The following is a 13,886-nucleotide window of genomic DNA, read 5'->3' on the forward strand; positions in this document are numbered from 1 at the left end:
CACTTGAAGAAGAAGGCAGGGGGCTGTGGAAAGCAGCTCTCTGTGCAAGTACCATTGTGTTTTAACTAATGACAATGATTCATGACAACCATCTCCTTTACTAATTATCCTGACAGGGAAAAGCCTTGAGGAAGAAGTTTCACATAGATAGTTTAAGATGGTAAAATTCTCCAAAGAAACTGTAAAACTATTTGCTTGAAAAATGTCATCTTAGGGCATTGTCTCTCATGGAAAGAGTCAGTTCAGAAACTTCAGCACTTCTTTAAACATTCTGAGCCGGTGAGGATAAACAGGGCCAGGATGACAGGATTTAAATCAGTCTGTATGACAAGGATAGAGATACTACTACATTATATGGCATTACTGTGTGTTGCTTGAAATTTATCAGGAACAATTCACATACATAGGCAGAATCCTAGAACACTGAATTCATACAGTAGGAAGCATAAGCCAAGAAGGGAGAAACATTCTCATAAAAGATGTTTTTGAGATAATTGTCCTGGGATTCTCTTAGATAGAGTATCATTCCTTCATTCTAGAGACAAACAGGCAATAACATCAGTAACAAACTATCCCACCTTTTCAAATGAATCATCACCCCAACTCTAGATTCCTATTGGTTTAGACTAGACTCCCAAGAGACATCTGGCAGTGTTCCATTCAAGAAGTAGATAGGATGAAATCTCATCCTCCTTAATGAACTAAGAAAGTCTGCAGAAAGGTTAACTTACCAGGGAATAAATGGAACACACACACACACACACACACACACACACACACACACACACACACACGTTATAAATCTTTTCCCAGAAAAACAAAAACAAAACTGTCTATCAGCTCCTCACAGCAGCCTTGCTGTTAAGAGCATTAAAGCAAATGCACTGAGCCTAATATATTCACATATAACACATGTGCTGGCCATTTCACATGCTTCATAACTCAGAGGGCAGCTGCTGCAGGGTGGGAAATGGATACTGTGACAGGTCACTGGTGATTTATACTGCAGCACTCTCAGAACAGTGGAGGGCCTGCTTACCCAGGCAACCCCAGGCCCTGACATCCCCTTCCATAGCACAGCAAGCCCAGGAGCACATGGCCTGCTGTGCTTGTTAGTGTGAAAAGGGGGTAGATACAGCCAATACCAAGCCCGACTTCGTTATGTTTAGAGTACATAAGCTCTCACCGAATGTAACACAAACATGCATTGATAATTAAATAATTAATAGCTAAGCCTCCTGTTTGATTCATTAACATCTGAAATTCCCATCTTACCTAAAATTCTGGGACTCTACCTGGTGCCTCTGCACATGGCTTGCATCAAAAAAGGAAGAGGGCATCCTACAAGAGCAAACCAAAAAGGCACTGTTGTCCTCTCTCAGCTGCAAGTCCTCACTCTACACAGACACTGTTCAGGGATGCCTTTTTTGTTGTGGCAAAATAATCTCATTCAAATCGACAAGTTCCACATTTTGCCTAGAAAGAGGGGAAGGACCGAGGCTATTGTGCTAGTTTCCATAATCCTTTGTTACCAATCAACAAAGTCTTTAAAAACCTTCTGCTGAGTGGGAATTTCAATGTCTGTGAACTAGACATTTGGCCTTATTAAGTGCACCTCCTACTGGTCCTTTCTTAGAGTGAACTATGCTTCTTCTCTGGCATGCTCCCAAAAATTACTGCTAAGGAAAAGGGTAATATTCAGATAAATGAGCAAAGACTGGAGTGAGCTAAATTCGCTAGGTCTTCAAAGTGCACCACCCAGTTTCCTGGGACCTGTACAAGTCACATCACCTACATTTGCAAATAGCACAAATGTACTTAGAAATGTAGATAAGTTTAGAACAAAGATCAGCAAGCATTATCCACTGGCATTTTCCTTACACATGTGTATTTTTGTTGAGGTTCTTTTTTTTTTTTTTTTTAACTTAGATTCATCTAAGAAGAGAACATTTTGAGAAGAGAATTGAAGTAAAACAGTAGCAAATACATGACTAACTATAAGCAAAGAACTAAATGATAGGAAGGAGATATTTAATTAGGGATTAATAAAACTTATCTGATATATCCACTCATCTGGAACCAATCTGTACCGGGTAACAGTCATTTGGGAATGGCTTTAAAACTGTGTGACTGACAACATTGTCCATTTTTGCACACTTTACTTAATTCAATATTTTCAGCCATGGCCTTCACTCCCTCTCTATTCTATGGGCTTTCTGCTTAGCAGGGAACATTTCTGAACTTCCCCTTTTCTTTCCAGTAGCTCCCAAAGTGCCACAGAGAGCACGAGTCGATCTTCTGAGCACAAGGAAGGTCCTGCTTGCTCCGCTGGTGAGCACTTGCGGTTTAAGGAGGGGATTTTTAAAGGCACTTTTCACTACTACAAGGATAAACTACCCCCTACCTCCCCACACCTACCTCCCACCTTCAAAGGGAGTAATTACGGAGGACAAAGCTCTAGGAGAGAGGAGCCAGGGAGGAGGGGACCGCCCAAAGGGAGGAGGGAGGGCGAGCGGGCAACTGTGATGAGAGTGCGGGTAAGCGTGCTCATCATAGGAGTGCACACAGCAAACAGGCACACACACACACACGCACACACACACGCACTCACGTACGCATACACGCACACACACACGCACACACGCACACACACATGCTGGCTAGCTCCGGCTGCCTACAGAAGGATGAAAGCCCAGCGTGTGTGCTCGCGTTAATCCTGCTGGCGAGTGGTGAAGCTGGCTTGGCGCTAGCTTCACGGCCTGAATCCGTTGCCACCGCGAAGCATTCGCAACCCTTGGTTCCGCAGCCGGGACCAGACAGCCACAGCCGGAGTTTAGGACTCCAGGGAGGCTGGGGACTTGGCGGCCGTGATTTAATTTTATTCCCTGTTAATTTCCAAGGCACAGGTTGGGGCGCTCCTGTCCAACTCCTGGCCCCAGCCGGGGCAGTCTTGGGATCTGAGGAAAGGTCGATTCCGGAGGGATTTGCATGCTCTGGCAGCAGCTGTTCTGTCTTTCCCCAGCAGACCGGCTCTCTATAACCCAGTGTCCACCTACTTGTGGTGGCGTCCCGCAAAACCAGTAAATCTTACCACTTTGCTCGTTTTTATTCCTTTGGCCACAGAAGCCCCAGCTCCGCATTCGGAGACTGCAGCATCCAGGGAGCAGCCTTCAGATTCTTCTTTCTCCTGCTTTAGCCCCATCTAGTCCCCTGAACAGTTTTGCCATTTTTTAATTAGAAACTACGCTTTCTAAGTGCCCGGGCCAAAAGGCCTATTTCCCAGAATATCAATCATTAGGAGTTTGGAGGTGTCTTGGAGATATTTGGAGACTTAGCTAGCAAACAACATTCACCCACCGTTAAAATTTCAAATACACATCCCTCCTGGCAGCTCTGCCCCTCTTTAGGTACATACTGCTGCTATACACTCATCCAAAGTGCTCCAAACGCGTTTCAGTTCTGTTCCTTTCTTGATTAGCAATCAGCAAGTACAAAAATGCAAACCCAGGGTCGCACGTATTCACACAAACATCCCTAGCAGCTACATCCCGCACAGACGTGCTCTAGGTTCCCTGGATGTCATCCTCCGCTTGCTTGCTCCTGTTCCCCCATCCACCTCCTCTTCCTAGGTTTTTGAGGCTCTGAGGATACAACCCAGTTCCTTTCAACAGCATCCCTATCACTTTCACCAGCCCGTCCTCCAAACCAACACAAGTATTTGCAAAATCAAAGATGCAAGAGAGAAACACCAGATTGAAAAAAACGCGAAGGGATGCCCTCGACCCCACCAACATCCTCCGCCTCCAGGGGGAAAAAGTCTTCTGTCTTTTATCATCTGCGAGGAAACGGTGGGCAGAGCAAGCAGCAAATACCTTATTTCTCTTCCACTCTAATTCTACTCCCCAAATGAAACTGGAAGAGGAAAGGGGCAAGGGGTGGGGGAGCGTAGAGAAGAAAGGAACGGAGCTCTTACCACTGACTTGAAGATGCGCGCTGAGCAAGGAAGCTCCGAAGAGTACAAAAGCCAGCTTGGGTACCCAAACACATCCAAGACTATTCTCCATATTTCAGCCAACACCTTCGGGGCCGGGGGTCCTGGGCAGCGGTGGCACTCACACACATGCACTCACACACGCATGCACACATGCACACACCCGCGCCGAGCCCCTTCGGCTTCTTCCTCCTCCTCCTCCTCGTCCTCTTCCTCCACCTCTTTCTCCACCTCCCCTGCGCCTCTTCTGCCTGCGAAGCCTTTTTCCTTGTCCAGGGACACAATCAGTAGCAAGAAGAGGCAGCAAAAAGTTCCATTCGGTCCAAGAGCTCCCGAACCCCGATAACACCTTGGATAACTAACTCAAGGAAACAGAGGGTGCAAGAGAAGGGGAGATAGCTCTCCGCTGGGCTTGTGAGGCATCAATGAACGGAATATCCAGGAGGGCTAGAGTGGAGACGCAAAGCAATCCTGTGGCTGGCCATGCGTTAGAACGTTGAAGCTGCTTCCTTGAGGTCGGTTGGTTAAAGTTGGAGAGAAAAAAAATCCACGCCGGTGATGCTGTTCCTTTGGCTTCTCAGAGCTGGGGAACCGGGTAGGGGACAGAGGCGGGGGAGTGCCGGGCGGAGCGCTCTGCTCTCACTTGTTACTGGGGTGTCCGCCAGCGATGTGTGAGCTGAGAGTTGGAACCTTACTATCCATTGATCCGGAGAGTGGAGGGTTGGAAGGGAAAATGTGGAGACCGGAGGGAAACGAACTGGATCAGGCAAAGAATCCACGCGATGGGGGGCGGGGGCCTAGAGAAGCTTAGGGGAAAAAAGAGCGGACGGAGGAGGCTTCCAGCAGCTGCGTTCGTTTGGTCTACATATCAATGCGCAGGGATGCCCTCTGTGGGCAAAGCGTGGGAAGTCACTTTTGTCAATGGAGCCAGCGAACATCATGAGCATCTGGAGGCTTTGCAGCAATCATATTTGATCTTCTGCATTCAGGAAATTATTTTATGTGACTGTAAAACCTAGGCGGGTGTTTCAGATAGGGCAAATGGCCAGGCTTTTACTTTCTTTCTTGTCTTCTGCATTATTTAAAAGAGAAATTTTCATTAGAGAAAAAAAATATCTAATGCAACCCACTTTTATAAGTGGGAAATGGAGACCCAGAAACACCCCACACTGTAAGCAAACGCCAGATGGCCGCTTCCTGAGAGTAACTGGCGTCTTTTTCATTGCTCATTTTATTTCATCCATGGTCACTCTTCTCCAGATGAGAGTCAGTTGCATAGGTATTTAAAGCACTCACCATATTCCGGGTGCCTCCCAAGAAGCATGAACCTGGGATTTAGCATGACTCAATCTCCATTCTCGAGGGTCAAGGAGATTTTCATCAGTTGGGAGAAAAGAGTAAATGGACAATTTTAAATTATTATGATATCTCTGCTGATCCATGTGATGAGAATGTATTCTCATCATGGAGAATGAAAAGCACTTCTCCAGTCCCTGGACAGGACATGAAGGAAGAGAATGTGTGAAACACCCCCCCACACACACACACACACACACACTCACACAAACAGTTGGTTACAGGAAATCTACAGAGTAGAAGTTCAGAAAATTGCTTCAAGCCTAGTTATTCTGCATATCTTACCTTCTCTGCAAGACATCAAGCAGCCTCCACAGGAAAGACATCCTGCGCCTTTCATCTCTGCCCCTCACAGATGCTGGTGGACTTGTAAAATAGCTCTGCAATTTTGTTAAAGCAATTAACTAACAAACAAATGGATTTACCAGGAAAATGATGAGAAGGAGCCATTCTGAAAAATGTTCAGCCTCACTCGTTTCTCATTCTTCATCATACCATTTTATTTATTCCTTCCATCTCTCACTGACTCTTTCTTCTCACTCAAATTCACAAGGTTGGGAAAGGATAAAGTGAATTATCTGTAAGAGACGAGTGAAAAAGAAGAGAGATGAATAATATGGAATAAGGTCACCACCAGGAAAATACTAAAACAGGTCAAAGACCCTTCAGGTCCTTAGCCATGCTCATCCGTTTCTACCCAGAAAGTTAACATAAGTAGCATAGCTCATGACTATGGCTAAACTTCTGAAGAGTCTTAGATTCTTTGTTAATATCCAATTTTTCAAAACATGAAAACTTCCAGTAGCTAAAGTAGAAGCTTCTAGAAATGTAGGGCTGACGTCTACAGCATGGTTTTAATAGGGCCATGGATCTTTCTGGAAGATCAATGCTAGCAAACTTCAAGAAATTTGTGACATTCAGAATTCATTGTGAAGAATAATCAGACACCAGGGACATGTGCTTTTGCACTTGGACGGGAATCTTAACCTTCCATGTACATGATCAAAATGACTGCTGAAACAGTGGACAGCACCCTTGTGTCCGAGAGCAATGATTGCAGAGCTACGATCTCTTCTTGAAAGACACCAAGACTGCTATTCCCAAGACCAATAAAGACAGCTGTTATCACCTAGTGGGGACAGAAACCCAAAGTAACCTGTGTTGTTGGGGTCTCTGTAGAGCAGTTGTTCTCAACCTTCCCAGTTCTGTGACCCTTTAATACAGTTCCCCATGCTGTAGTGATGCCCAACCATAAAATTTTGTCGCTACTTTCTTAACTGCCATTTTGTTACTGTTACGAATCATAATGTGGATATCTGATATGCAGGATATTGAATATGCGACCCTGTGGGGATCAAGACCCACATGTTGAGAACTGCTGCTATAAAGGCATCCTATTTAGCCCAATGCATTAAATTTAATCATCAAGTTACCTTCCATGTGGTCTCTGATTGCCATGCCCAAATGAGTCCAGGCCATGAGACCCATTGACTAATGAGGTTCTACAACAACACATCATTTGCTTCTCTTCCTCCTTTAGACTGCTATGTTCCACATCTAATGATAACTCATACTTTCTTGTACTCTTTTTCCCAACAGTCCCATCTTCAGCTTAGTTTTGGAATCCTCTGATGAAAACAGCTTTAATATTTTCAACTCCAAAGAATCTATGGCTTATACTTGGGAGACACTGCATTTCCTTTTCCCTCCCAAGGTGTCAGACACACTTCCCACTCAGCCTTCTCATTAGCAGAAGGAAAATCAAAATATAAAATGAGAAGAGGAAAGAAATGGGACTCACCGTAAATAGTTTAGTATAATCAATGCTCTTCATACAGTCTTTAAGGCATTTGATATTAAGAAACCTCTTAGACTTTGAAATGCATGGTGATAAACATAGTGTAGACTTTGAGTTCAAAGACAAGTTAGCTGGTACTTCATTTCTTCCACCCATATATACATTATTAAATGTTTGTAAGAGATTATGGAGAATCCATGTGAAATCTTGATTTTTCTGAGATTAGGCCAAAAAGATAAGCCCAGTTAAAAGCATGCAATTCTTTTTAGTCTTTCAGCTGAGGAACTGAATTACTTATCCTACCTTATTTCAGAAAGTTAATTATCTGCCCCCACCCCCACACTTTTTTTTTCCCATTTTCCCAATACCAGGGACTGGTTTTGAATACCTTTGAAATGATAGCTTGGAAATATGCTTTCAAAAAACAATAGTATCTAGTCAGATAGTACCCATTACAATATTAATTTGAATATGCTGCAGCTCAAATCATGTGAACGTGAAAATGTGATAACCCACAATTTATTCATATTTAAGAAATGCACTCAGTCTATATGTTATCTACATAAAATATGCAAATATAAGTATGACAAAGTTATTGCTATTGTCTAATTTACAAACATGGGGTAAGGAGGGTTTTCTTTCACATTTTAAAACTTTTTAATACATTAAATTTTTTATTTCGGGGACATTTACACATCTGACAGTACATGTGTGGAGGTCAGAAGACAGCCTATGAGAGCTGATTTTCTCCTTCCAGCATGTGTGTCCTGAGAATCCAACTCAGGTCATCGGTCTAAAGTATCTTTACATGCTTAGTCATCCTGCTGGCCTAATTGACAATTGATTGGTTTTGGTTTCTACTTATTGTTTGCTTTGTTAGTTCAGAATGCCTTCTTCTGTGTTTAGTGACACTTGGTCATTTGAGGGTACCACCCTTGCACATTTCTGACCATGAAGTGGAGAAGTGGTTCTTGAGTCACATTAGACATACAAAGTGTTCTGCTCTTTTGATTATGGTGATGAAGTTAGAGCCTAGCCTAAGAGCAAGTCTGAGTGAAGGAGCCATCACCACATACCCACAGGAAAAAGAGCATTGGAAATCTCATGGAGGCACTTTAAAAAATGCTGTTAATCCTTTAATTGTTGAGGAATATGATATTCAGAGGAAGGACTAACTTAGAAGTCTTGGAGTTCTTTTCAGATTTCTCTGACCACAAATCCCTTGACCACAGTCTCTACTCCAAATTCCTATGCTTTTCCTCCAGTACTTGAGCTTGTTGACATATTTGTTAAGGAAGGCACCTACAGATGTGATAAAACCAAGGCTCGGGCATGAGGAGATTACTCTTGATTATCCAGGGGAGCCCACTGTAATTACATGACTTGTTAGAAAAAGAAGAAGCAAAAAAAGGGAGATTCAGAGAAAGATATGGTCACACAAGCAGGAGTGAGGACAATGTCGAAATGTGGGAGGAATCAAGAGCCAAGAAATGGTGTCAGACTCCAGGAGCTGAAAAAGACAAGCTCATTATACTCCTTCACAGAATACATAGTCCTGAAGATCCTTGGATCTTAACAATGTAATGCTATATTTTGGATATTTGACCTTCCAAATTATACGACAGCACATTTGTGTTACTTTAAGCTGTAACATAGTGGTTTTTACATAGCTTTTTACAGGAGTAACAGAAAGCTAGCACAGATTTTCATATTATGAAGTAGAGAGCTACTGCAAAAGAAATGCTTGAAAATATCAAAATGGCTGTGGAATTGGGCAATTGGCAGAGACTAGAAGAATTTTAAAGAGCATAATATGGAAACACGGCATTGACATGAGCCAACTATAGGCAAACATGGTGTTTGCCAGTGAGAGCTAACATGAAAATGAGGGGAAAAGATCCTGTTTACAGTGGAATAAGATTCAGCATTATGCTTTCCAGTTACGTGAGAAGCAGAACTTGTGGTGAACTCAGATAGCTGAGTTTACCTAACTTTTGAAGATGTGGCCAAATTGCTTCCTATAGTAAAATACGATAGAAGAGTGGAATACACAGAGGGAAGAGCTATCATGCATAAAAAAATAGTGCTCTTGGAAATGTGAACATTCTCAGTCTATTCAACTATGCATACTGGAATAGGACACAGTGGTCAGGGAAGGCTGCATTGGAGTAGAAGCCATGAATGTGACTGTGCTATCATGTTTATTCATGCCTCATAAAGGTCAAAGGATCAGGATATTCAGTGAATTACAGGCATCTTTAAAATTAAGCATGACTTGTGGACCATTAGCCTGTCTGAGCTGAAGCTAAGGGTGAAGAAGAAATAGTTCAAGAAGGTTTTCCCAGGAAGACTCTGGCTTAATGACATGTACATGGGAGGCCAACATGGGTCTTGAAACTGCCACACGGGTAAAACACTGCCAAACTGAAGTAAAAGGAACAGAGAAATGGCAGGATAAAAGGGGCATTATACTGGCAAGAAAGAGCTGCAAAAATGTATTCTTCTAAGGACAGAGATGTGAAGTTACACAGAAAAGCCATGAGCCAAAAGTAAGGAAGCCATAAAGCACAAAAATTGTACCTAGGCTTAAAAACTGTTATTTGCTTGGCTGGCTTTCAAAATTGCTTGGGACTAAACACTCAATTTTTTCCCCTTCTACTTTCTTGCTTTTTTTAAACAATGTATCTATAGCTGATTTACTAGGGCCTATTGTACTACTTTATTTTGAAATCATGTAATTCATCTTCTAAATTTTAATCACCCCAACAAAGATGAGTCTTCCACCCATATGGATTATACATATTACTTCACTAGGCCAGAATAAGATGAAGAGATTTTGGACACCCATGCTGGTGATGTGTGAAGTTTTGTTACTTACTTGACACTGCTATGATATAAAATGTTGAGTCTACCGGATGGAGAGGTAAATGTGCCTTACAAGTGAGACTGATATGAGCCGTTGTCCCTTCAAAGGTCTCCGCATCACTGTTCTGGGAACCATGGATATGTCACCTATCTCTGACAATGGGGAGCTGTGTAAAATTACTAAAGAAAATTCAAAATGGAAAGATTGCCTGGGATAGCTGGTTGGATCCACTATAATAACAAGGTCCTTTAAAAGTGAAAGAGGTAGGCAAAGTTACCAGTTCCAGAGTGTTCTGTGATGATGAACCCAGAAGTCAGAATGCCACATTACTGGAAAGGACCATCAGCCATGGGATACAGGCAGCCTCTGACACTAGAGGTCCCAAGATCAGATTGTGCAGCAGAGTCTCCGAAGAGAAACAGCTCTGTGCACACTGTAGATTTAGAGCTGTAAGACCCATCTATTGACTTTTGACCCCTAGAACTATAAGATAATAGGTTTATGTTTGTTGTAGAAATTCAAATTTGCATTCATCTGTTAATAACATGAAATTTAATAGTAAAAATTGTAAGGAAAAAAGTTAAAACTGTAAGATTAGACCAAGAATGAAATCAATTTAATTCTAGATATTGTTGAGGTAAATTCAGTAAGCCACCTTCCCTAATGTCAACCTATCTTCCAGAATTCTCAGTTACAAGGGGGCAACTAATTCCTCTACTATTAAGTACAAGAAATGATAGGTTTCAGCCTTTCATAATATGGTAATTAATTAAAAACAAAAATAATCTTTATAAAGCAAGTTTTCTTACAATGAAAGTTGTGGCTTTTATTTAGTTCCAGTTTTATAACTAACCTGGGGATGAGAGAAGTCAACAGAAGTTGAGCTCTTAATGGGGTGATATGGCAGAAGGAAAGCCCTGCTGTTGCTATGCCATATTTAAATTGAGTAGCACAATTGTTAGAAGGAAGACATGTGTTTCCTGTATTCAGCAGAAGGATGGATCCTGTTTTCCTATCTATTCTGTTAGCCTGTGTCTTTTATTGGTGAATTAAATCCACTGAGATATTAATGACCACTGACTGTTAATTCCTATTTTTTTGTTGTTGTTCTTGGTGGTGGTGGTGGTGGTAGTGGTGGTGGTGGTGGTGTGTGTGTGTTTCCCTTCTTTTGGTTACTGGTGTGGGATTATCTATTGCCTATGATTTTGTGGGCATCAATAACTTCCTTGGGTTGGAGTTTTCCTTCTAGTACCTTCTGTAGAGATGGATTTGTGGATAGGTTTTTCATCTAGATGTTAAAACTATATGTGTAATTTGTTTTAAAAATACTGAAGTAACTTAGAGAAAGGATATATATATATATATGAAGTTATGCCACTTGAGTTGATAATGCTCCCCTAAAGAGTCATATACTACCCTACCTATCTAACAAAAACCCTAGTACCAAACATGAGAAATGTTTATTTGAATTGTTGGTCAAGATTATCCAAGTGACTTTCTCTCTCCTAACCAATTAAGTTAATGTTATTGCCCTTCTTTGGGTCTCAGAGGTTGAAGGCATTTCCTATTGCTGAAGATACCACATATTTTGAACACAGGACTTGGAAGATTCTAGGTGGATATAACCTGAAAGTTTGCTTCCTGTGTTTTAGCTTTTGAGTATCAGAAAGTACTATGTAAGCTGCCAAGCAAGAGAAGCAATCAATGATCCTCTCCAGCTATGATGCTTGTGAACTATAACAATGACCAGTATGGTAAGATACTCCTAATGGTGTAATAGTAGTATTCATTTGTTGGTGATTACCAATACCTATCTAATTGGAATTAATGCCCACTCAATAGAAGGGAAATTATGCCTGGTACTAGAAAATTGATTATTAAAGACGTAGTTTGTAAACATTAAGGAGAGAATAAAGAACAATGAAAGCCAGCATGGGTTTCCTTAGAACAAATAAAAGCTTATTAGAGTTGCTGGCAAATATTACAGAGAAATAGTATCTGGATTCCAGTAAAGTATTTTATTATGCAATCATGGTATTGTCATAAATATCAAAATTTAAATTTGACTAAAGATACCTACTGTTATTATTACTATTAGTAACTGTAAGTGGAATGTATATTAATTGGTTAAAGCCAATTAATGAACAACTAGAAAATTATTCTCTGGCAGTGTTTAACAGGGTGTCTCTCTCCTTGATCTTATAGCAAATGCTTTTGCTTGATAAGGACATAAATATTGGCATGTTTAACAAACTGGATGGTGGTGTAAAGTAGATGGAATTACTAATATAGCTATTGACAAAATTAAAAATAAAACCAGTATGTAACTATGCATCAATATTTTATTAGCATATAGTAACTATGCATACTGGATTTTAATATGACAGTCTCATATGTATATAATGTATTTCGATCATATTCATGTCCTGTTACCTTCCCCCTTCCTTTCATTCAGATGCCTGACCTCTTCCCAATCAGTTCTTCTATGCTTTTTATGGGTTATTGTTATTGTTGTTGCTTCAACAGCTGGAGAATTACATTAGGATTGCTTACCAAACAAATCACAGAGTAAGGGGTTATTTACAGGAATATAGACACCTTCCTAGTGGTTGTACTACTAAAGAAAACATCCCTTCCTTCCAAGTATCTATTAACTTTATATAATTCTCAGGGAGGGTGGAGACTCTTCACACTCCATGACAGGATGTTGGTGGATCCAATCTCGTGAAAACCTGGGGTAGGAAATCACAGTTGCTCCGAGTTCAAGGATGCAATCATCATGTTATCCTTAGCAGTCAGAATTCTACATAACTAATATCTGTGAAGAACTACAGTCAGTAATTTCCATTGCAATCTACCCCAAAATTTTACTTCTATTAATAAAGATTGTGAAAGAAGATATCTGACTTCAAGGCTTAAAAAACCCTGAGAGTTCTGTTAGATTTTAAGTTTGATGAGAGAAAAAAAAAGATATGATCCATTCACTAAAATATGTAGGGCCCCATGATTTCACATTAGACATGAGACATGATGGCATGCATCAGTTAGGAATGTAAATACTGCCCTGCTCTGCATGGCAAATCGCACTGAGGGATTTCTGTTTGTAGAGAAACTCAAGGTCATCACTGTAACTCTTTCATCTGTTTTTAAGACATTCCTTTTCCCTTATTACCCCCACAAATGTGGGTAATTACCATTGAGTTCAGAATTAAAATTGGTCTAACTGCCAAAAGAACAATATATTTGTATATACTTAACTATATACTTAGGAAATTTTATTACGTAATATAATATGTAAAATATTTTAATATGACAAAATATACCCAACTATTTTAATGCATTAATATTACATACTATACTATTGGGTCTTTTTGCATCTTGTTATGCTGCTTTTGATGGAAATCACTAGGAGATCTGCTCTTTTCTAAAGGGAAATGGAGAAGTAGTGGATCTGGGGAGAGAGGAGTTTTGGGGGGACTGGAAGGAGGGGAAAAAGAGGAGACTGTGGTCAAAATGTAGTGTATGAGGGAAGAATAAATTTTAAAAATATATTATACACTATTAATTTGTTCTAATGTTATATCAATAATTACTATAATAAATCCTATTTAATGACATGGATGTAATTATGTGGTTAATATCCCATTCTGTGAAGAAGCAGGTCTGAGTAGTGAAACTGAAAAAAAAAAAAGTGACTTCTCATGACAGTGTTTATGAAAAGAAAAAGGGGAGGGTCATGCAGGTTTGCCGCTCAGAACAGACACGAATGCATGTTCAGTGGGGGATGAACATGCTGCCACAATTTTCATGCTTACTGTGTGTCAGGCTTTATTCTGGTTCTTTCAACGTGTGATCTTGTCCAATATTCCAATCAA

The 13,886-nt window shown here is 40.8% G+C and overlaps 1 protein-coding gene across 2 annotated transcripts in view; it reads right to left on the reverse strand.

The window, feature by feature from the left end:
• Positions 1-4,171, reverse strand: part of Dcc (DCC netrin 1 receptor) — a 1,151,759-nt gene extending 1,147,588 nt beyond the window's left edge. For both annotated transcript variants that reach the window (XM_028864828.1, XM_028864827.1), the window contains exon 1: positions 3,974-4,171. In XM_028864828.1, coding sequence (XP_028720661.1) covers positions 3,974-4,064 — 91 coding nt within the window. In that variant the 5' untranslated portion in view covers positions 4,065-4,171. The remainder of the gene's footprint in view (positions 1-3,973) is intronic.
• Between the last annotated feature and the right edge of the window lie 9,715 nt (positions 4,172-13,886).

This window comes from Peromyscus leucopus, chromosome 19 (assembly GCF_004664715.2).
Source record: "Peromyscus leucopus breed LL Stock chromosome 19, UCI_PerLeu_2.1, whole genome shotgun sequence".
Taxonomy (NCBI): Eukaryota; Metazoa; Chordata; class Mammalia; order Rodentia; family Cricetidae; genus Peromyscus; species Peromyscus leucopus.